We start from the raw sequence: 25,365 nt of genomic DNA on the forward strand, positions 1-25,365 counted from the left end.
GTACTCTGGCCTTTCAAACTTTCACCTCCAGGGGACGCTGATGTCTCCTTAGAGACATCTTTACGTCTCTTCTGTCCTTTGATAGCTTGATCTAGAATTTTATTCTCCTGATCTCTTACTCTGTTATCATCTGCTCCCACACACACACACACACACACACACACACACACACACACACACACCACCTCTTCAGGAGTCTCACATGGCCTACTGCATTTTCCAATACTTCATGCACATCTCCAAGGTCTGAGGTCACATGACTATCTCTGTTTGTGACCCTTACTTCCACACAAAGTAGCCAAGACTTTTGCTTCCAAATGACCTGCTGTTACTGATTTTTTAATGGACTGATCCTATGTCCTTGTTGCTGCCACTTGAGGTTTGCATCTCTGCCTACCAGACACTACCATCCTAAGGGGCTCTGCTCAGAAGACAGAGCCACCTCCCCTAGAATCAGCTCCCTTGTACTTGAACGTGTCTGTGAACTGTTCTCTTATGTGCACGTCATCTTTTTTCTCAGGAACAACTTGCTATGTTTTGTGTTATTTTGCCTTTTCCACAATGTACTAGATTCTTGAGATCCTGCTGTTTTGCTAGTTACACTTCTAACATGTTATTTTTAAATTCTTAAAAGCTGCCTGCCGTTTCTCCTGTTCATTCATCTCCAAGGTTTGAGGTCACATGACTACCACTGTCTGTGGCCGTTACTTCCACACGCATTTATCCTGTCCATACCTGCTGTGGTGATACCCAGGTTGCTGCCGGCATTGGCACAACCAATAGGAACAGCACACCAGCATCTTCACGCCACTCCCTAGTGCCAGGCACTGTCCTCAGCCCTCAGCCTCCTATAAGAGCCATATAAGGAGCTCTGGTCAGCCTCCATTTTACAGTTCCTGTGTGGACATGTGTGACATATGCCTAGAAGTTGCTGGAGTGAACTGAATGTTCATAGGGCATTTCTGCCCTTCGTTTAAGTAAGCTGAACTATTTCAATGAGTACACAAGGCTCCCTACAGAGCAGTCCCCATGCCGACACAAAAGACCTAGATTATACTAATACAGTGCCTCTCAGAGATGTGGAAATGGGTAGGTAAGAAGGCAAGCGGAAATAAGGGACTATGAAAATAAGAAGTGAGTTGGGAGAGCCAGTGGTGGTGAGGACCCACAAACCAAAGACTCAGACAGCTGCACTGTCCTCCACTGAACGCTGACCTCCTCCAACCTATCTGTCCCTTTGTGTTCTGTCCTAAGCAACACGTGCTCACTCCTGCTCACTGTTCTCCAGGCCCTTTGACCACACCCTCCCATCACTGTGGTCTGGGTTCTCATCTTATCTTCTGCCTTCTCTAGGGAGCTTCCAAAAGCAAGGACTGTCATAGTCCCTACAATTGCGCCTTAGTGACCAATACCAAAACTCCAAGTAGCTGGCACACAAAATGCCATTGGCTAGTAATGTAGAACAGGTGGTTGGATAACTCAATACATCTATTGAGTTTATTGAAGTAAAAGCTATTGATAAAGCAGCCTTCTATACCTGTGTATGAGCCTGTGCATGCCTGTGCCCACATGTGCTCATATGGGCACACACACAGAACAAGAGATTCCTAAGGATTTATGCTGCTCATTTAAGCCTGCTAAAATATGACATTTTAAGTGGGAGAGTGGATTTTGGAGTTAGGCAGAAGAAACATCTGGTCTCTGAACACTTGGGAAGGAACATTGTTCATTTAGGGTCATTTTCCTCATCTGTTAGTGGGGCTACAATTACATATTTCACATGGTTGTGATAATGGTTAAGAAACACAGTGTGGCAAAACCTCAGGGGGATGCACTCTTCTAAGGGACTCTGCTCCAGTCCCTCTTCACCTGGTCATGGAAGAGAGCATGGCTCCTGCCACTGTCATCTCTCTGCGGTTGTACAGTCACCTGCTTCCTGCAGACACACATCCACACATCCTACTCCTAAAAGCCTATTCATGTTTTCCCTTTCATGATTCTCCACAGCCCAGCACATCTTCCAGCTGAGAGCACACATGTACCAAGCCCGGGGCCTCATCGCAGCTGACAGCAATGGACTCTCAGATCCCTTTGCTAAAGTCACATTCCTGTCCCAGTGCCAGACCACAAAGGTAACCAGAGAGCTGCCAGCCTCCCCCCTGCTGCTGTAGCTGATGCACAGCACAGATACACAGCACAGCCAAGGAAAGGAAGACGAGGCTCACCCCGCCCGTGGCGTCTCTCAGTATGCAGTCTTCCAGACCCAGAGTCCAGTGTGGGGCAGGAAAGATGGGCACAAGAAGGTCTATTTTGTCCCCTTGAGCTACTGTCCTAAAGCAGACGGACAAGTCTTAAAGCTAAGGCATGGCAGAAAAGAAGAACAGGAAGAGGAGCCTGTTATGTCCACGGGCACCTGCAGGAGTGCCAGGCACGGAAAGTAGTGAGGGAATGAGAAAGAAGCCAGCATAGGCAGCCCTCCTGAGACGTAGTCTGTCATTACCTCAGGGGATCTGCTTGAGGTGGGTAGGGGGAGGCTCTAGCTTCCTGATCTCTAGCTTCCTGATCAGGAAGTTCTAACCTTTGTACTTAGCTGTGAGGGTGCTTTTCCAAAGCTATGCTTCAACCCCTTTCCCCTGGAGAACACCACTTGGTGACAGGCACGGTGTCACAGGGGTGGGCAGATGGTGGCTTCCTCTGCTTCCTTCCCATCTCACACACCAAGCAGTAAGTTGGAAAAGGGCTCCTCGTCAGCACGAGTCCTGCAGGAGGGTATCTTACACTAGGTTGCGCCCACCAAAGCCTTGCTTATTCTGCTATTGTCAGCTGGGGAAGGGTAAGATCGTACAGAATTGGCCATCTCGGAGAGGGAGGAAACAAGGACACAAGGTCACCTTTTGGTTCATCTACTCAGCAACTGTGTTTCTCCAAAGAGCTCACGAGGTCCCAGTTCCATCACTCTAACACAGCTGTTCTGAAGAAGTGACAAGTTAAGTACATAAATGACTGATGAATGGCCGCCGTTACACGGCTGGTGCCAAGAGGGCACACATTTTCCCCAAGACAAACCCTATGGCCCGGCTGATGGATTCGACTCTATTTTGATTTATCACACATAGGCCGAGAGCATGATGGGAAACAACATCACATCCATTTAGCCAGTGCCCGCTGAGTGCTGGTTCTGCATGGACCCTAGGAGAAAAAATGGATGGGGTGAGCCCTCCTCCTGCATAATGCACGATGCAGGCGTAGATGTGGCTCTCCAGGCAGACAGGCTGCTGCACTGTGCCGAGTCCTGTGTGTATGGTTGTACAGAGGCCTAAGGAACCACTTGGAGAGATGGTTCATTCTGTCTCAGAGACAGTATAGAAAGACCTTGGAAGGAATGTGTCTCCATCCTTATCTGTTGTCCAACGAAAACAAGAAGTCAGAGGACCACCATCTTTGCTGGTTTTGGAGAGGACGTGCACAGCAATGCTTATGCACATAGGAAGGGAGCACTGCCTGTAAAGCACTTGGTAGGCAAACATGAGGATCTAAGTTCATTGCTAGAATTTCAGTTAAAAAAAACATCCAAGTGTGGTGGTGTGCACTTTCATCCTGGTGCTGGGGAGCTGAATGGAGATGGGCAGATGTTTGGGACTCATTGACTAGCCAGCCAAGCCCTAGGTCAGTGACAGTCCTTGTCTCAAAAAAAAAAAAAAAAAAAAAAAAAAAAAAAAAAAAACCCATGATAAATGGCTTCTGAGGAATGAAACCAGAGTTCACCTTCTGGTCTCTGCATACATGTACATACACATGCATACATGAACATCCCATGCAAACACACACACACACATACACACACACACACACACAACTGTAGAGTTCTGTTGCCCCAGTCCAAATCCAATATCTCATATTTACTAGACATATGACATTAAGCAGAATTCCCTTTAGGCATCAGTTTCTTCTTCTATGGTAGGCATGATAATAACATATACATCTCCCTAATAAAGGAGAGGAAATGAAATGCCAACTGCTTAAAACAGCTTCTGCCCAACTGTTCATGATGGCTGCTATTGCAACTGCCGTCCCCTAACAAGAGCAGTCTCAGAAGGTGGACCCAAGGGCTATCCACTCACCTCAACCATGCAATCCCGGGCCCTCTGAAGTGACCCTGTGGGAGTCTGAGCTCGCTCGCTGGCCTACCACATAACAATCCTGCTGGCTTTCATCTCCATACAGCACACTGGTTTAATTTAGATTCATATCTCAAAGGCACAGATGGACTTTGTTTATCAAATAATCATCTGAAAGGGAAAATAGGTTCTGCTGAACCCTGGATCTGCCTCTAATTTGGAATTAAGGGCCCAATGTTTGCTTATAATAACTGCTGTCACTTATTCAAGACTCTCATGTGCCAGGCACAACAATAAGTATTTTGTGTACATTGTTTACCAGCTTCACTGTAACTTGGGGGCACATGCTCTTCTGTCCCCATCTTGGAGATAAAGGAGTGAGAGTCACGGATTGTGCAGCTTGGAGGCGGTGGGTTAAGAGGGAGACCCGGGTCTTTCCAATTCCGAGGTCACCTTTGCCCAGCCACTCCGACTTGATTTTGGTTACAAAGCTCCAGGTTTCCTTCTCCTGTCTGGGTGTTGGGCTACATCGGAAGACCTGGCCTGTGACTGGCAGGCCTCCTCCATACTTCTACTGGGGAAAGCTGAGTCTGAGGCCCTGCAAGCCCAGCTGAGCCCTGTGTTCACAGAGAGCACCTGTGTGGGCTGGCACTGGTTCCCAGGAGGACTGAGCACACCTGGCGTGCAGAAGAGTCAGCCTCTAAAGGGCAGCCTGCACATCGGTCCCTGACAAAGTGACCTGATGGTCCGGGATGTCCAGTCATTGCAGACACTGTGGAGAAATAGAAGTTGAAGGATAAAGGAAAAGGGGAGAAATCTACAGAGAAAGGGCTTGAGAACTCATGAGTAGAGGAGCCAGATGTGTGAGAGGAGACCTAACAGACAGAGAAGGAGAGTAGAGTATCTTAGATGGCAGAGATGGCTAAGCCTAAGGTTCCCAGCAATGAGACTGACGTATATTCCTGAAGACATGGATGGTTAAACAAGACCAACCAGTGTACCAAGGCTGTCATCGAGTAGGCATTTATGCGAGAATGTGTGTGTGTGTGTGTGTGTGTGTGTGTGTGTAATACAAGGAATTGGACTCCCAGACTTGACAAATGCTAGATAGGTACTCTACTCCTGAGTCGCACCCCAGTTCCAAACTGACTTATAAGCAAATATGGACTGAGATGGAGTACATATAGGAAGGGTAGCAAGCATTTACTGAGTATCTACTGTATGCCAGGCAGTGATTATTCCTTACCTCAGACAAGATGGATGTTAGTCCATTTAAAGAAGGGAAACTCAGGCTTAGAGAAGTTAAGTCATCTAGGCAAGCTGGTCCCAGGGTTGTTAATTAAGCCCAGATTCCATTTAGAGTTTTTGCCCCTGCTGCTATATTCTGTCCAGGACCCCTGACTAACTGTTTGCAGTGCTAACTGAGTCTTATCCTGAACTTGCAAAAGAGGCCTTAAAGTCAGTTCAGTGCATGGCTCCTTAAGGAAGCCCTTAAGAACAAGGCCAATCGTGGGTAATTGAGCAAGGACAAGGGAGACTCTTATTTGGTCGAGTCATTTAGCAGTGCTCTACAGTGATCAGGTGACATTTTACACAAGTTGGCAATGTGGAGGACAGGTTAGTGGCCCTTCCTCTGTCCATGCAAATGGCCATGAAGCTTCCACTCTGCAGAGGATACAGTCTAGCACACTGTAGGCACGTGATGAACGAATGAATGCTGGCCTCTGGGATCTTATTCAGCCTTTCCAGCCACGTGGGGAGGAAGCGATTCAAACACTCCTGTCGGGAAGACGCTGTGAAGATGATTGACAGTTTTGACATTACACTGTCAGGTGCACGCTGCAGAGGGCTCACTGTCTCTTCCAAAGCAACACAAAGCACAAAACTTGGCATTACAACAGGGTCACACCTGTTTATCGGTCGGTTGAGCCTTGGTCTTTTTATATCAGAAAAGTCAGATTTTTCAGAAGCGTTTTAAAACCTCATTATATCTGAGACATGAAATAGTCTAAAATAAAAACTCAAGAAGGGAGGCAGACTGCAGGCACGCAATACTTTTACGGCTTACATAAAGAGCAATAAAGCTCTTCTTCTGGAACCACGGGGCAAACAATGGAGCTGGAGCTGGCTGGATGTGTGACTGAGCAGGTGGTTTAATGGGAGCCCGAGGGTTAGCGCAGGCCAGTTCTTCCTTCCAGCCCCCCTGGAGTTGAGAGTGACAAGCAAGTTACAGCTCTGAGGTGCTGTGGAAATTTCCCCCAGGATCCAGCAGCTGCTGAACACACTCACTTACGAAACCCATTAGACTGCACAGCTTAGAAGAGTGCTGTGACCATGGACTGACTCCACACACTGGCGGGGCAGTGTCTGCCCAGACGTGGGATCCCCTACCCTGCAGACAACTCAGCCTTTTGTCTGTGAAACTGGCCTCTCTCCAAATGCCCAAATAAACAGAGAAGGAAATTCAAATTTAAATAACGCTCTCCCTTCTGAAGGTTCCTCTTGAGCAGCCTGGGAAGGAAGCTATGGGCCAATTCTAATGAGACCCTGATGGTTCTGGACCAATTCTTCAAGTGATCATCCTTCCTTGATTTTTAGTCTGTATGATGGGTACATAAAGTATATGAGATTTGAAAGTCAGCATTATATTATATTAATTATATATTATATTATATTATATTATATTATATTATATGACAAGATTATATTTGATCCCCCCATTCTCAGTGGAGGGAATCCCTAAAGTGGAGATGTCAGTGGCATTTACCTGGTGAACGCAGGTGATTCAGATGGAATTTCAGTTTACCATCTGTAGACTCTGGACATGGGAACCTGTTCCTTAGTCTTTAACATGTATGTAAATAACTACCCAGAATGAGTGTGAGGTTTGGCTGCATGCACAGTGCTATAGGCAGCACACAATAGCCACTCAATAAAGGGCAGCTGATGCCATCATAGCACCATGGTAAACTGATATTTATGCAAGTAGGACATTAATCAGTACTCCCCTGATAAAACATTATCAATACGAAGTTTTCCAGAGACTGTGACTGTGTACCCCCTAGTAATTAATAAACAGTCGCCACGGGTCCTCCCTGTCCTCCAGGTTTCTGTTGAACAGTTCAGCTAAACGGTTCCCGTGTTGTTCCCTTCCAGGTCATTTCCCAGACCCTCTCTCCTACCTGGAACCAGATGCTGCTCTTCAATGAGTTGGTTTTGCATGGGGACCAAAGGGAGCTGGCGGAGTCTCCACCCCTAGTGGTGGTGGAACTCTATGACAGCGATGCAGTGGTAAGTGTCACCAGGCGACACCCGCTGCCCCTTCTTCCGAATGCTGACTTGAAGGTCAACAAAGTCCTGACACTGAGCAGTCAGGACCCAGCGGTGGCTTTTACCACAGCACGCTATGATATGTAGAACCGCGCTGATGATAGTCACTGCTTTGTTTACGGTTTGCTATGTAGAATTCCCTTTACGTTATAATCAAAAGTGCATCAAATTAGCAAAATTCAGCCAATGCTCACTTCTATAGGGATGTGATTCTTGCTTAAACCACCCCACAACTACCACAGCCCCGCTAACTGGTCCCATGTCCCAAGCCCTTTGCAAACAGGTCTGTGTTGCTCTTACCTAGCGGGAGGGAACTACATGGGCATTTTCATGACTCATCCTTGTTACTGGGCCACTTCTTTTACCTCTCTGCTGCCTGGCCCTGCAACAACGTATTCATCACGGCCCTCTTTGGTGATGAACCAAACCTTTCCAAAGACATTTGTGCTCTGAAACCTCAGGCAACTCCAAAGCTGACTGGTGACTATGACAAGCATTCTTCTCTAAGTGGAGAAATCTATAGCGAATGACAAAGATTTATTTCCTTTCTTTGACATCTCTGTCTCTTCAGGAAGCTTAACTCTATAGAGGACAAAAGTTGTTCTGAAAAGATTTTCCAAAGCCTCTTCACTACTGTGCTCCCAAGAGCCCTGAGGTGGGCCAAGGTCAGAGAGAAAACAGGATATGAGATTCACAAGGGACCATGGGGAACATGAAGGTTTTGTCCTGCCCGTCTCGCTCTCTAGAAAGGAGGACAGATCTAGGAAGTTTGAGTATTTCCTTTAGAGTCACAGAGAGAGGCAGAGTCAGGACTTGAACGTACAGCTCCTGGGGCTACTCTTTCGTATACAGTTGGTGGCTGGGAGCGTGGCCTCCCCTCCCTCCATCCCTCCATTGCTGCTGTAAATTAGGGCTGAATGTGTTTAATTTCCCTGTTGAGAAGGCAGTGCAGATTTTACCCACAAAGTAAATACGCTTCCACTCTTCTGCCTTGGAATACTTGTCCCATCTTAGCTGTCTGTTTTCTATTTGAAAAGGAATCCAACATCTTCGGAGTTTTCTGCTACCCTAGCTTGCTAGTTATTGTACTGTTACTCACTGCTAACCTATTACCGCTACACTGTTACACTATTACCGCTACATTGTTACACTATTTCCGCTACACTGTCACCCTATTACCGCTACACTGTTACCCTATTACCGCTACACTGTTACCCTATTACCGCTACATTGTTACACTATTACCGCTACACTGTTACCCTATTACCGCTACACTGTTACCCTATTACCGCTACACTGTTACCCTATTACCGCTACATTGTTACACTATTACCACTACACTGTTACCCTATTACCGCTACACTGTTACCCTATTACTGCTACATTGTTACACTATTACCGCTACACTGTTACCCTGCTACACTGCTACCCTATTACTCTCCATTTCCGTCCCAGATCCCCACTCAACGATGCCCTTCACAGAAAAAAAATCAAGCTAATGCTTTCAAATATAAAGGGAAAAGGGTTGTGTTGGAAAGAAAGACAGCACGGACAGTTTGTGCTTTTCTCCTGGAGAAGTCATGCATAAGACTGTGTTCATGTCCCCAGGCTGCAGCTAGAGTGAACCTAAAATATGGCAATCAGATTATTAGACTTGAACTCTTCTGGCCCATGTTTCCAGTCTAGAACTTTCTCTTCATTCTCCAGGAGCTTGGGGTCCTTGAGTGTTTGACTGACACTATAAGAAATGCTTTTACATTTGGCAAATTGTTCGCTTGGGTTTGTGCTCACTCTAACATTTCCAGGGCTCCTTTGAGTTAACCAGACCTTTTAAGAATGATTAGCAAACTAACTGTTGAGCAGAACACTCATTTTATACCAGGCTGTCCTAACTCCATCCGTTCTCCCAATGGATGGTAGTTATGTTTGTTTTCAAATGTGGCTAAGCCAAAGCCTTGTTTCCAGCTCCTTCCCTGGAGGCAGTACAAGTTCTGGCTTATGAATCCAAAGACAGGATTGTAGCATGGCTGCTGAAACCTGACCTTAAAATAAAATAGATGGGCACTGTCCTTGGACTAAGCAAATCATGTCTACCAGCTGTCACACAGCAGACTCAGTGGGTTCCCAGGCTCGAGGACACAATGTGAAGAAAGCACAGAATCCTACCCATATGAAACATATATTCTCATGATAACAGAGATAAGAGCAGAGTTGAGCAGCTTCTATAGCTCCTGCCTTTCCCAGAGGAGCACGGGCCTGAGAGCTGGCTTGGGGAAGAGGCAGGTGCCATCAAATAATTCTTAAAGAAACTCAAAGCCCATACATGTACATACTTATACCGCCCTCACTTAAACATCCTGACCTCAGTCACCACCATGACCATCAGCATCAATAGTCCATTACTATGGATTGGGCACATAATACGAATGATATATAAGATTACATTACTTCTTACAATGTCATGAACAGAGATAAGTGTTTTATTTATGAACCTCAGAAAAGTTGTGTGCCTGGCTTATGTCACAAAGCTAGGAAGAGGCAGATTAGAGACCACAGACTCAGGTTTACTTGTGTCCACAGCTCACGATTCTGTCCACAGTAGAGACGTAGAACGTCTGTTGTTATCTTAGGTTTTCCTTTTTCCTTCCGGTCTATCATAGTTGATTACTTTAATTAAGCTCTCCATAGAAGGAGTCTTGGAGCAGTGAGGCCCCAAGGTTATATCTTCTTAGTGTTTCGCTGGGAGTCAGAGAGTACCCTCTAACCCCCAAGCTGTGTGTGGGACTGGGGAAGAGGTTCTTGGTAGAAGACAAGAGGAGAAAGCTGATGCTGTCAACTTTTGCTGATGCTGCTGGTCAGAACTAAGTAGATGCCAATTAAAAACTCTTTTCCTCTCTAGGGGAAGCCAGAATATTTGGGTGCCACGGTGGCTGCTCCAGTTGTGACACTGGCTGATCAGGACTATGAACCCCCCAAGCTGTGTTATCACCCCATCTTCTGTGGGAACCTCTCTGGAGGGGACCTTCTTGCTGTGTTTGAGCTGTTTCAGGTAAGGGGTCCAGCGCATCTGTACCAGATGTCTTTTGGCACTGGTTGGCCAGAGATGTAGCTCACCTGGATGTGTTGCTTAGTGAAGCAATGCCTGGTCCATCCCTTTTATCCCATGTCTGTGAGTGTCTTCTCTTCTGGAAGTCACAGTCGGCTACAATGACGCATTCTTAAATCCATCAATCGGAGACTTTGTCGCTTGAGTCACCCAGAGAAAAACTTTCTATGGAAAGAATGGCAGCTTTGGAGAGTGAACCCTGCTAGGGAAACTGAGTGTGGATAAGCAGGAGTACTGTGTTGGGAATGCAAGGACTGGCTTCATTTGGCTCAAGCAGTTGAAGTCCAGCTGGGTAGGAAAGCAGAACTAGAAAGCCAAACGCTAGGTTCTAGATGTTAGGGTGATAAAACAGTGGTCTCCAGAAAAACCATATGTAGCCGGATAGCTGTGTGCCTCCCAGAAGTGTGGGTGTCAGAATGGAGGGCAGCCTTCCAAACCAGTCCTTCCTTGGAGAGTCGTGAGCTGTCAGCAGGCTGTTCTGGTTAAAGCCCAGGCAGATACAAAACAATACCGAACCAGACAAAAGCACTCTGCCATAATTGCTTTTCCCACTTCTGGGGGAAGTCTTTGTTTTCTATTCCTCTATAATAGCACATCAATTGACAGCTTCCTTTCCCAAGAGCCAGCCAGGCTTCAGACACGGCTGCTCCAGGAAAGTGTTTCCCATGTCTTCTTGGAACTTCAGTCCCTCCAAATCTAGTGAGTGGGGAAATTTAACAATTGTTTCCTATTACATTTTCCAATAAGACTTTTGTTTGCACTAGATTTTTTGTGTGCATATGCATATAGGTTGTTTTGTGTATGTGTGCACATATTTGTGAGCATCCACATTTGTATGTGGGTATGCAAGAGCATGTGCACATGTGTGTGTATGCATGAAGCCCTGAGGTGGGTGTCAGATATTTTCCCCAATCACATTCCACTTTTGTTCCTTTTCCTCTCTCTCTCTCTCTCTCTCTCTCTCTCTCTCTCTCTCTCTCTCTCTCTTTCTTTTTTGAGAAGGGGTTGTTTACTGAACCTGTAGCTAATTCAGCTAGAGTAGCTGTCCATCAAGCTCCAGGGATACCCTTGTCATCCATTCCCCAGCTCTGGGGTGACAGGCACACCCCAATTTTTTTAGTGGACACTGGAAGTCAAACCCAGGTCCTCACGCTTGCTTGGCAGGCATCTTACTGGCTGTATCATCTCACCTGGCTATGTTTTAACTAACTTGTTTTAAATGTACTTATTTTACCTAGCCACACAAAGTTTCCTTTAAACAAGCAAAGCTGTGTCCAGTTTCTTTCTAAGGCTACTAGAGCAGGGGACCACTGAAGGCTGTGATGACTGACTTGGAAGAACCAGATCTGGTCCGACAAGAATGCCTGCTTCCAGGTTAGCCGGGTCTAGGCGGCTGCTCTTCCCAGCTCACAGCTGTCTTTGTAAGAGCGCCTGGCCCAAGCCTCCAAGTCTCCCCAGAAGCCTTTCAATAAGGGGCTGAACAAATTGACCCCTAAAGAGGACCCGAGGGCTCTGCCGTTTGGCAGCCATGGTCCTACAAACCTCCTTTCTCAGAACTGAACACACTAATGAGACCTAGAGAGGAGCAACCTCAGAGGTGAGCTTAGGAGATGCCATCCATCAGGGTTTCTTTAGGACTTTTCATTTGACCACTTGTTCAAAAAGCGACTTGGCCATCAGGTGACTGTCTTAGCAGGTGGAGCTCAGATGCTGAGCACACCGGTACTGGAAATGCCTTCATTTGTCGCAGCTGCTACCTCTTTCCATCCGTGGATGACTTGCTTTCACTTCCCTGCTTCCAGTGCTGGCACTCCCCTGACTCAGGAGTTGGTGACATGGCTCTTCTGTGTACTCATCAGATCCATTGTTTCCATCAGCCACCCACGACAACTGCCCCTCTCTCTTCTGGTCCTAGTTTGTCCCTAGCTGTTAGCCCAGTCCCTCTGGCTGAAGTACTCAAAGCCAACATAATTCTACACATGGTACCTACGCCCATAGCCCGGCCAGCTCCGTAGCTGCTTCCGTGCCTGATTAACATCTTTGCAGTTCCTTGGTCTCCTCTAGCTCTCATGTCAACCATCCTCCTGCTTGCGTCATTCTTCATGTTCCTTCCAGAACATGAGTTGATCATGTTCTCTCCTCTTCTGCATCTTCAGCCGCTCCCCGCTCCTTACCTATGAGACTATTCACCAATACTGTTGTTTTTAAACACCAGTTCCTCCAAATGCAGTGAACAGAGTTTGAGAAGTGCTTCTTGGGACAATCCTCTGGGGAATTTGAAATACCTGCTGCCATAAAAAGGCTCTCTGAAGAACATTTTAAAATATCTTTTTCAAAACATATTTCCAAATGTAACCACAAAACCCATCTTGGTTTTATTATAATGACTAACATTCCATGAAGGGAAGAATCTAGACTGTATACGTATATCAAATTCTCGATCTGGCTTTTAAGCTTTCTCAAAAGTAGTTCAGGGTCACATATGGGTCCTACTTACCCAGCAGCCACTGTGGGCTCTTTATGCCCGCCCACTGCAGGTTCCTGGATCTCATAGATTTACTCTTCTGCTCTTAGGCGTGCTGAGATAACTCATTAACTTGTTCTGAAATGCCTCTGCACTCGGCTCACCTCCACTCCTGCAGAGCCATTTGCCGGTTTATGAGAATCATCAAAATTCCAGAAAGCTCGCCCGCTCTGTTTGAGAGTTCTCTCCTGGCCCCTCCTGCCCTTTGCCTCTTGGTCTGTTCAAAGTGTGCCCATTGTTTGTAGGTAACCGAAACAGCCCTTGCCTCCTTCGTCACTGTGTCGGTTTGCCGAAAACAAGGATTGCTTTACTCATGGACTCATACGTTCAAGCATGTATTTATTCAGTGTCTACTATGTGTGGGTGTGTTCCCGAGGAACGTTCCTAAGCAGACAAAACACAGATCCTGCTGCCATTATCTGTCTACCATGCTTTTCAAATTTTAAAAGTGCTCTCTTGTCTTACTGCTGCGTGAATTCACTACACAGCCCAAGAAAGGGCTGTTTCTATCTAATTCCATGGGTAGCACCCAACTGAAGCTGTTTGGTATACAGTGTTTATAAACCTATGTGGCAGATATGCTTTCCTAAATCCTGCTGCTTCTCAGGAAGCTTTCGCTTACCATCATGTGAGCTTTGACTGTATTTTTCATTTATTTTTAGTCTTTGTCTCTTGGTATAGAACAAGGAAAAGCTATATTGTCCTTGCCTTCACTCAAGTTCCACTGGCTTGAACAAAGTAAGAGTCTCTTCCGTAAGTCCCACTGGCTTGAACAAAGTAAGAGTCTCCTCCTTTATGTTTGCTGCTCACCCAACCACCCTACTAGGGACCTAAACTAAGTGAACTAATTCACCTTACATAGCATCTCTGTATCTTCTTTATGCTCTCAAGTTATCAATTAGTGATCTAATGATCTGAATTTTTGTACAAGCCATTATTTCTCCTGAAATAAGATAGTGACAGGTCTGGAGAACAAAAAGGAAGATTCTAGCATAGTATTAAGACTTTCCAGAACACTCTGTTCAGGCCCCCGGGAGACTTCATCGTCAGCTTCATCACAGACTCTTGCCTCTTCTGGTGGCTAACATGTCAGCACAGTGATGATACTGTTCTCACATTTCCTTCCTGAGAAGCATGTTCTGCTGCAGTGTCACCATATGATTGTGGTGTGTGTCTAGCTGGGACACACACACACACACACACACACACACAATTTGCTGTTTGAACTCGGGCCCAATATATTTCCTCTGAGATCTTTTCGTTCGCCAGGGTTGGTGACAATTTCCCTCTGTGTTTTGAAGAAACTATTCTACCTTTGGGCTTCTCTTCTCTGAGACATGTGTGTTATTCTTATTATTGCTCCTTGGAAAGGTGAGCACTCACCAAGGTTTTCTGGTGGCTATATGTGTGGTCACACAATTTCCATTTCTTCCTTTTTATTTAACTTTCCTGACATCCTCTGTCATGTCTTGATTTGGGCAGCGTAAGTATTGCTACTCCAGAGTTTGTGTCTGATGATGATACTACCTAAGTCCCCTGGGATCTGTTTCTATGGTTGTCGCTTCTCTTGGCAAGTGACTACATTGTCCTGTCTCCTTACATACTATGTTTTATTGCACAATGGACGTTGTACATAGCAATATGCAGTGAAATTGGAGCCCAGACTGATAACATTTCCCTCTAGAGAACTTAGCTTTTCCTTTTTCTTTTTTCCTTCTAATTTTCTGAGTTATTTTGAAGCCACCAGTGTCTCACCTTACACAGCTTTGGAACTGATGGTATTCAGGCAACAGAGAAGGGAGAGCTGACAGACACATGCAGAGAAAAAGCCAGGCCTGGGTGGGACATGTATCAACCCTGTGAGGACCACCCCGCAGCAGCTCGGGCTTCAGGGGGCATCAGTGGACTATACCACAACTTGACTTTTCTCTCTGAGGGAGTAAAACTTAATTCTCTGGGGCTGGCAAGAGGGCCAAACTTAGCTCTCTAAGGTCAGAAAAAAAACAGGAACACACACACACACACACACACACACACACACACACACACACACTTTTAGGGTCTTTCTCTATCCTATCGCATCTCTCCCTTTATTTCTTTTCTTACCTCTATCCAGATGTATCCCTTCTGTCTCTCTTGATGTCTTCCTTCTAACTGGCTTTATTTTTTTCCCTTACAGCTTACCTACCTCAGCAAAACTTTCAGGATGTATAAAAATTACAGTGTGTTTACATTCTATTTTGTAAGTGAATGATTACAGTAAATACAAGTAAAAAAACATGTTTTCTATACCCCTTGCATGATTAAACATTTTACATATTACAGGTGAAAAACAAGTTGTTCCAAAGACCCACATATGTTCATATCCAAGCAACCTGTTATAGATTAACAGAGTGTAAGCAAGCAAGGTATTTTTCTCAGTCAGTTCTTTTGTTAATAGACTGCATTTTGCGGTTACAAAGGACCAATTATTTTATTGTTTATCTCAAAAGGTAATCTTAGGTGAAATCTTAGAAGCATCACAAGTCTAAACTTTTATATATGAAAAAGAACCAGTCATCTCTACTTTAAATCCTCAGGGTGCATGCCCATTCATCAACAGGGTTTATTTTTTTTATATCAGGAAGCCAGAAATGGGTTCAAGGAATTAATCATCACCTTTGATCACCCACCCATCCTAGCAAGAAAGGCACATCAGTTGATAATAAATGGGCTACTTGGTTCTTGTTCCCTGACCTTAACGAGTCCCTCACTCAACTGTGCCTTCCTAAACTTTAGATTGTTTCCCCGGGCTTTTTTGTTTTGTTTTGTTTTGCTTTGTTTTGTTTACCTCAAGCCCATTAGCAAAAACATCTTAACCTAACCTTTAGTCATATTTAAAGTTTTGTTTCAGCTACAAAGTACACCAACCTGTGAACACATCTTTCAACATTAAGATTAAAAGAAGTTGAGCTAACAGCTTCTGGGAAACAATTGTTTTTATTAACCACTCACCCAAGCTACAGTCTATGCAGCTCCTCAGCTAGAGAAACCAGCTGTGTGACATTTTATTGTTCTTATTTTCTTTCCTCTGCAGCCCCTGTTTTATTGGGAGAGGGGGCAACACTTTAAACAGTACAGCTTAAGAGGAAATCATATTTATAATAATCCACAATGTCAAAATGCCCAGTAGAATGGGATTTTCCAAGAGATAATCACATCCCATTAAGGGCAGCCGGGATCTCCCCATACCCATTAACACCATGCCAGATATCAAAGAGAAATAGCAGCTGCAAACATGCAGACACAGAAGTAGCAAGAGACATTCTGGGGGCTGAGGCTCCTGGAGCCTTGCCTACGTGAGATTCTCCCACAGTGCCTTGCATGCTGATGGGCTGACCCCCTGAAGTCAGTTGCCACCTGCTGCTCCTCTGACATGACCACTGGTAGTCATTTACTCTGACTTAGGCACAACAGCAGCCTAGGAAGCCCATGTGTTTGTTGGAAACTTCTGAGTGAGGATGTAGGTGAGCTAATCTTAGTAGGGTTCTATGTAGTGAGCAGGCACGAGAACTGGACTCTGTAGGCTCTAGGAGGAGGAAGCTATGTTTGGTACTTGTTCATACACATCTATACTCAGATCAGAGAAGGCCTTGCCATTCCCATGAGCCTAAGGCACTGGAATCCTTGCCAGAGTGGTGGTCGTGCCAACAATACACACTCACTCAAGACTTCATGCACCCTACACAGAAGCAAACCAGAACCAACTCCATCCAACTAGAGACAGCTTAAAGTTGAGCCTTGGTCTTTGTAGGGCCAATGCAGCTTCCCTTTCCTCCTAGGGAATTCTCTGTGTTGGAAAGCATGTCAGAGCAGGACCTGCCTTTCCGCACCTCCTCACAGCGACTCTGTGACTTAGAGAGAGCATTGTCCCCGTTTCACCAGAGATGGGACTGAGAGTCGGAGATCCAAAGTCACTTTCCCCAGCTCCTACAGCTAGAGAGCTCAAGCCTGGTCCTTCATCGCTGTGCTGAGGAGGAGAATCAGTTGAAGGCTAGATGATGGGCAGAGGACGACAGAGGAAGGCTCCTAAACATCTGTGATTATCCAGATGTGCAGGGCTGGGATTAGGGTCATGCATGGTCCTGAAAGGAAACAGCTCTTCCATTTTCGTGGCCTCACCTTTGCCCTAGTTGTGCAGCCAGATCTTTTTGAGTTTCTCATGGATATTAGAGCAACTTGTCCTTCACAACAAATTACTCCAGTTGCCCCAGCGTTGAGTTATTTCACCTTCATTTTCATTTGGTCTCATTTTCCCAGGGCCCCATACACTGAGCAAGTGCACACCATGTCTACAGGCCATGCTGACCCATTTACTTAGGAAGACACTTAGCCTTGACTGTCAGCCTTTCCATCTCCACCGTACTATGGGATCTCTTATGAGCTGGGGGTCAATACTTAAGATCATAAATGCATGCCTTTTCGGAGGACTGACAAGGCTGACATCTCAGTGCTCCTGGGATAAGGAAACACACTTCGCTTTTTAAAAAAGAATTTTTAAAATATTTCCTTTTTAAAAAAGAAGATTTTATTTTTAGTTTATGTGTTTGAGTGTTTGTCTGTATCTATGTATGCACACCTGCTGCTTGCTTGGTGCTTGTGGAGGCCAGAAGAGGGCGTTTGATCCCCTGAAACTGGAGTTCTACAGACTTGTAAGTTCCCTCATAGGTGGCAGGAACCCAAGTCGGGTCCTCTGCAAGAGAAGCAAGTGCCTTTAACTGCTGAACCATCTCTGCAGCCCACACACGAGGCCTTTACAAAAGCATATCCAATAATGTTCTTAGAGCCTGGGGAGAGTTAGAGTGGGGTGGAGGGAAGGTGACTAATGCTTTCAGTTGGGTGGGAGGGGTAATTCCTAAAACCCTGGAGCAGTAGGACAAACACGATCAGCAGAAATTGAGGGTTTGGAATATCCAACCCCTACACACAAAGAAATGTGACAGGTATGCCAAGTGCCCCCATCTGATCATTCCACCTTATTTTAAAAAGCTATTATACTTTATACATTATAAATATGCACAGTTATTATATATCAAATTAAAATAGAAGACACAGCATGTCCACAGGCAGCTCCTCACCCACCACAGTCTCAGCTGTTTTTGTCCTATTCCTTATCTTCCGTGTAGGGCTACCGTTACGTAAGGATGCTTTCATACGCATACACAGTGTGCCTTCCCTTTCCCCCTGCTCCCCTCCCCATCATCCTCTTTGTTCAAGTCTTACATACACACAGGATTTTACATAACTATATAAACTCAAAGAAACACAAACGAGAGAAAGAAAGCACACAGTGTCTGTCTTTGTGCCTCTTTGTCTTGCGTGGCTCTGTGAAGTCTGAGGAGCAGCTGGCCTTCTGGGTGAGGCCATGCTGGCAGACAGCACCCCTCACCTTGGCCCACCAGGCAGCTGGGTACTTGGCCTCCCGGTGCCAGCTTCCTTTTCTGGCTCAATCTGCGGCTTCATTATCTCCAGCCTATTTGGTATTTGTAGCGTCTGCTTGTCTTTTTCCGGGCTTTCGTGTAATTAGCTTAACCACATCTGCCATGGCCAACTAGAACATGGCTGCCACAGTAAAATGGGGGATGTTTGCGCGTTGTCAGGTTTGACGAGCAATCAGGCACTTTCTGGCAGATGGAGCTGATGTCTCAGTCATCTAGTAAACACTTGTCAAGAAGCCACTGCATGTGTGGTACTGCTTGAGGGTTTGGAGAATGAGAGGAAGTAAGGACAGATGTCCTCTTGGCCAAGCTCTGTAGACTTTGCGGGCAGACAAGAGTTGCATGGAGGCGAATCACAGACCCCAAAGCAGAGTATGTGATCCTGGAGGCCTGAAGGGTTGTCCAGCCCAGTGCATAAGGCTCAGCGAAGGAAAGTGACTCAGACAGGGTCACTCACGAAAGCCTGCTTTCTGCACTTGGTCACCCGATTCCCACACTTGCTGTGCCTATGGAGAAGATGCAATGTAGTCAGTGGTCCTAGGGCAGGAAAATGGCCACAATAACTGGCACCCAGTCTGGAAAGGCTCCTTGACAGATATGGGCAGCGAGGTAGGTCCCGAAGAGATGGTAACATGGGCTACCTGTGGGAAATTCCCTGCCTTTAGGAGAATTCCATAGGTTCTTTGTGGGATAGTTCTACAAAGATCGGTGATTGTCCTGTCTTTTCATTGTGCCCAAGGGCACAAAAGTGATCCATTTTCTCCTGAGTTCCACACTCAAAAGACTTTACTTTCTCCTTCACGGAATTCTTAGCAGTAAGTCTCTGTTCCATTCAATTTGATCTCATCTCATAGCTGTGCACTATGGGCTGCCATGATCTCTTGAGTCTCTGAAGGCAGAGGGTAGTTAAGTGTCAGAAGCCCAAGATGTGATCAAAGTCCCCTTCCCATCCACTGTTACAATTCTGTGTGTCATTTTATCGAGCTGTGAACATCTAGACACTTGTGGGGGGGTTCACCTCTCCATTTTCTACCGTGAGCTTATTGGAAGTTATGTCTTGCCGACATCATGGCACACCTCGAGTGCTCACTAAATGTTTGCCAATCAGTGTTCTTTTTTTCTTTTTTCTTTTTTTTTTTTTGGTTTTTCGAGACAGGGTTTCCCTGTAGTTTCTAGAGCCTGTCCTGGAACTAGCTCTTGTAGACCAGGCTGGCCTCGAACTCAGAGATCTGCCTGCCTCTGCCTCCCGAGTGCTGGTATTAAAGGCGTGTGCCACCACCGCCCGGCTAATCAGTGTTCTAATCATCAATGGTTGATCAAAGGTTAGGTGTGCTGCAGGGTCCTGATGACACAAGGATGTCTTGCTGGGGAGGTGCTGCATAGCCTGGTTACCCTTCCTCACGTCTCTCCAGCCTCTCACTAATGGCTGTTTTGTATGGCAGGTCCCTTCTTCTGGACTACAGGGTCTCCCTCCCATTGGCCCACCAGACATCACACAGATCTATCCTGTTCCTGCCAACATCCGTCCAGTGCTGAGTAAATACCGGGTGGAGGTATGGCTCAGGAAGTGGAGAGGCTTGACCCATAGGACGCAGGGTGGGGTGGGGGGGGTCCCACCTGCGTAGTTGGGGAGGTGTGGCAGGATGGGCAGATGACGCAGGGAAGATCTCACTAGCAGAACTAGACAAGACGGGGTCTTGTCCATGAGCTGCAGCTGGAAGACCACACTGTCCCTCCCAGGAATCACACCTTGGCTTCTCCATTGGTCATACACCGGGCTTCTCTCTGTCTTTGCCCACCCCTCTCCTCAGGTCCTCTTCTGGGGTGTCCGAGAAATGAAGAAGGTACAGCTTCTCTCGGTGGACCGGCCACAGGTTCTCATTGAATGTGGGGGACGAGGCGTGAAGTCTTGCGTGATCCAGAGTTACAAGAACAACCCCAATTTCAGCATGCAGGCAGAGGCCTTTGACGTGGTACGGGCTTTTCCTTCCTCAGCGGCTCAGCCCCCTTTCCACAGCTGGGCTCCTCTGCTTCACCAACTTAGCCTGGGGAGATGCTTCAAGATTTCAGGTGTATGCTACTTGCGTGAGTAGCCTAATTATGGAAAGCCAGGCTTCTGGAATGAGAAACAGGAGATACCTGTTGTGCAAATGTTCAGGTCTAGAGTGTACAATAAATCAAAGGAAGTTAGAAGACTTTTGCCTGGACAGGGATCTTTGGAGCACAACCCCCAACTCCTCTACACCAGCCTTACCTGCGGCACATTCTCAGCTTGGCGTCATGACATAGGCTTACAATCCTAGTTACTCAGGAAACTGAGGCAGGAGGAACACAAGTTCAAGGCCCAGACGGGCAACAAGGAGAGTTCCATACTGGCCTGCGCAACTTAGTGAGGCCTTGTCTTAAAAATGGAAAGGAATGAGAGAGCCGGAGATGTCGTTCAATGGCAGGGTGCTGGCCTAGCCTCTGTGTTCCTCTGGGTTCAGTACCCTACAACCACCCACTCCCACTCATGCACACCCCAAAAGAGAAAGAAGTACACAACATCAGGTCTAGCCCAGTCTACCAAATAAAGAGGTGTTTAGAGCAGGGCACAGATACCCTGGTTTAACAAACCCTTCAGTTGCTTCTGAGAACTGCTGGCTACAAAATGCTCTACAGAATTTTACTTTGATGGCCGCATTTAACTAAGGTCCCTTGTGTTCAGAATGTCAGTGGCTGTCGTGTGTAAGTTATGTCTCTTGACACCTGTGCTCTTATTTATTTCAATATTTCAGCATACATGTGTTTTGGGTTTTTTTGTTTGTTTGTTTGTTTTTTGCTCTGGTTTGGAACTAATTATGAAGAGTTTTCTTTGTCCAAAGACACGTTTTCCAGATGATCAAAGGGGACACTAAAGTGTGTGTAGTATCTGAAACCCTCCATGGTGGATGTCATGGATCCTCTCGGGGAACTAGGGGTGACAAGTGTGTAGAGCATGGTCCCCTTAGCTTCACGCCTCATGGCTTGATCTTCATTGGTTTCACATATTGGGATTGGTTAATCTCTTCTGACGTGGGATTCTTGTGGTCAGTAATAGCAAGTAGGACTGAAAACACCGCCATGGAAATACAGGAGTGGGAGACAGACGTTTTGCAACTGACATCTTTTAGGGATTTGTACCTGGAATGAATTGTTATTAGAACATATTTATCATAGTTTTAATGCTTATTTCCCTACTTGGGAAGACAGTCCCCCAGAGTGTGGGTGAACTACCGAGCTGGTCTGAGGACTAGAATGTCAAGTCAAGGAGAAGACAGGCAGACAGGCAGACAGGCAGACATCCGGCTGTGCCCGCCTCTAGAGGAGCCTGCGGGGCCAGAGCAGGCAGAGCCACCCAGGTAGCAGCATCTTCCCTCCACCTCCTCTGCAGGAGCTGCCTGAGAATGAGCTCCTACACCCCCCGCTGAGCATCTGTGTGGTGGACTGGAGAGCCTTCGGGAGAAGCACTCTTGTGGGCACCTACACCATCAACTGCTTGAAGCAGTTTCTGTGTAAATCCAGAGAGCCCCTTGCCCTGACCTCACAGACGGATGGAGCCTGGGTCAGGCCAGGTAGGAAGAGCATCATCCTAGATGCTGGAGTGAAAAGAGACAGTGGTATCTGCCTAAAAGAACACTCAAGTGCCTGGCTGGACCTTTCTGGTGAACTTACACCTTTATTCTCTGTGTTGGAATCAAATCTTCCACTGAGACACACCTGAATATTCCTTAGGCTCCTCTCCCCGGCCCCTGTTCTCTGCCAGTTTTCTTGGCTTTACGCTTGCTGTTATTTTAATTTGTTCTGATTTTGTTCTCAGGTGTTCAGAGTTAATTACACCTCCCAGTTCCATGCTGCAGCATCGTCATTGAGCTATTCAGGTCTTCTCTGTCATGTCCGCTCTCCTCCGATGCCTGACTGCCAGACCTCTCCCCAGAGCAGAGCTCTCATTAACAGATTTCATGAGCGTTTGTGTTAGTGTGTGTGTGTGTGTGTGTGTGTGTGTGTGCAAGTATACACATGCAAGTGTAACACCCATGGAGGTCAGAAAAAGACCCCAGATGCCCTAGAGTTACAGGTGGCCGTGGGCCACTTGATGTGGGTGCTAGGAACCTAACTCAGGTCCTCTGCAAAAGCAGTACGCACCCTGAACTGCTGAGCCACTTTTTTCAGACCCTCTTGTAGATTCATGCACATTTGATCTACACACATGATATGGTGTTGTAACATTTCTTGGTTCTTTTCACTCGATGTTACCTTCTTTTTTTTTTTTTTTTTTTTTTTTTTTTTTGGTTTTTCGAGACAGGGTTTCTCTGTGGCTTTAGAGCCTGTCCTGGAACTAGCTCTTGTAGACCAGGCTGGTCTCGAACTCACAGAGATCCGCCTGCCTCTGCCTCCCGAGTGCTGGGATTAAAGGCGTGCGCCACCACCGCCCGGCTTATGTTACCTTCTATTATCTCTCCACATTGCCATGAGCTCGTTGGCTGTTTATGACAACCCATTGCATCTGCTGTATTTCCCTTTTCCCTTTCCTGTTGAGTTGAACTGGACTCCTAGGTTGTCCACAAGTCTCTAATTTCACCAGCCATCCTGTGATGAAGGTACCTGTGTGTGTTTCCCAAGGGAAGATGCTGTGTGGGAATTTCTCCACCCTTTTTATCCAGGAGTGAGACTAGGGGGTCTCAGGGAACGTGCACATGTAATTGCACTGACTACAGACAGAGGGCGCTCTGGAGCACCGTGCTGATTTACACCACCCTACCTCTTTCCTATTACTCCATTGGAGCCCCCTTTGCTGCTTCTTGGACCATGCTCTCTCCCCACCTCCTCCTCTTCACCTCCAACTATCCAATTTTGGAGGGTTGGGTTTGCTTTGGTTATTGGGGGTTTGTTGTCCTGTGGGTGTCCCCTTCAGCATGGGTGTCTGTGTCTAGCACAGCATAGATACCTATGGGAGTTTGTTGGATTAACTCTGCTGGTGTAAGCCATACCCAGAGGAATGAGAACCTCTGAAGGCCTTGACAACCGCAGAAACTCCGGACTCAAAAACACCCATCAGTGCTGAGTTGTGCAACATGAAATGCAGAGGACATTAGGCAAGTGTGGATAAGTGTTACGACCTGTAATGACGTCAGCAGTCCAGTCAGGATCTCATGGAACCCCAGGGTTTGACCCGGCTTTCCACTAAGCGCATGTGATCATATGCCCCATGTACTGCCTACACTTGGGGGCTCACTGAGTTCTGAAACCTCAGTCCCTGAAGATTAACACACTGGGAGAGACAATCAATGCAGAGGACCTGTGCCCTAAACCTTGGCTTTTATGATCCTAGTGTCCACAGTTTCTCTAAGGGATAAAGAATTAATACTGCCATTTGTTGATTGCCTAATTGTACAACAGACGCCATAAATGATAATCACATTTTAATTCCCTCAGGAAAATAGTTACTGTTGTCCCAGAAATAAGGAAAACAGGGCTTAGAAATGTCAAGAGCTTGCTGGTTTGGAAGCCAGCTGTGTTCCATGGCTGAAGGAACTCTCATTCACCCTTTTCAGATTCACTAGCAGCAATCAAGTCTTCTGGATCCTCCCAGGATCCCCCAACAGATCACATCTATGTGGATGTTGAGCCACCGCCTACAGTGGTACCGGACTCTGCCCAGGCTCAGACAACCACCCTAGTCGACATCCCTGACTCCTCTCCGATGCTTGAGCCTGAGCACAAACCTGTATCCCAGGAACCACCGAAAGATGAAAAAGTCAAGGTCGGTCCGTGTAATCGGCTTCCTGTTTGCCAGGCTCAGTGGAATTTGCACTGAGAAAATCCAGACCGCCATTAGTTATGTGACTTTGAGCCAGCAACGTCATGTCTCTGGGTACTAGCTTCCTCATTCACAATGAAGATAGGGGTATCCACCTCAAAGTACTGCTGGAGGGTTGGAAAGTTACTGTGTATGAATTTAAAGTGCTAGTCAGATGTGACAGTAATCTCTAATGGGACAGAACCTCTTCTAAATTCATTAGCATGGAAAGGCAAGTGTTTCTTCATCCAGGAATACTTGCACAAACATCTAGAGCCTCCTTTGTACAAGGTCAGACATGACCAAGATGCGCTGTTTGAATTCTAAAGAGGAGAAAGGCTCTCCATCCTCAGTTAAGTGGGCTTCTGGAAGGTGTCTACTGCTATAGCAGCTGGGACCCGCCCAATTGCTGACACCAGTCTTTTTCAAAGGCCTCCTTCCTGAGATACGTATTGATAGTCATTGCATATAACTAAATCTCTTCTGCTGCCCGCCTCTTAGCTGTCACAGTTAGCTGTTAGACAGTGTTAGCTGTCACTTCCTTGCACTTCTTAAACGAGAAATGAAGCTAACTGTGGAGTTCCTACTTCGTGTCACTAGAACTTTCCCACGGTGAAGTAGGCTCGTGTCATCGTCTTTAGTTAAGAAAACCGAGAATCACCTATTTCATAGTAATTGCCTACTGCTTGTTGACCCAAGGCTGTCTGCCGCCAACACCCCTTCTGTGATACGACATTGTGTCCCATGGGCTAGCACCCTATCTCCTCCCCTTCACTTGGAGTCACAATGCATCCCTAAAGTCAAACACAGTACACAGCATCTTTGTAGCTGCTGGCTGAACTAATTCAAGGATGGTTGAAGATATGGTTAAATGTTCAATTATTGAAGCAATAAGAACTGCTACCACAAAACCAACAGATACCTCTGTTCCCCTCTCACTGGGCATCTACGTACACTTTTCCTCTGATAACCAGTTGGCTTCTACATGTAAC

The 25,365-nt window shown here is 46.4% G+C and overlaps 1 protein-coding gene across 1 annotated transcript in view; it reads left to right on the plus strand.

The window, feature by feature from the left end:
• Fer1l6 (fer-1 like family member 6) overlaps positions 1-25,365 on the plus strand; it is a 113,882-nt gene that overhangs the window by 56,384 nt on the left and 32,133 nt on the right. The window contains 7 exon segments of the mRNA XM_038342996.1: positions 2,008-2,132; positions 7,275-7,409; positions 10,348-10,497; positions 19,998-20,108; positions 20,367-20,528; positions 21,968-22,148; positions 24,087-24,337. Of these exon segments, the coding sequence (XP_038198924.1) occupies positions 2,008-2,132; positions 7,275-7,409; positions 10,348-10,497; positions 19,998-20,108; positions 20,367-20,528; positions 21,968-22,148; positions 24,087-24,337 (1,115 nt within the window).

The sequence above is a fragment of the Arvicola amphibius genome, chromosome 9 (genome assembly GCF_903992535.2).
Source record: "Arvicola amphibius chromosome 9, mArvAmp1.2, whole genome shotgun sequence".
Lineage (NCBI taxonomy): Eukaryota > Metazoa > Chordata > Mammalia > Rodentia > Cricetidae > Arvicola > Arvicola amphibius.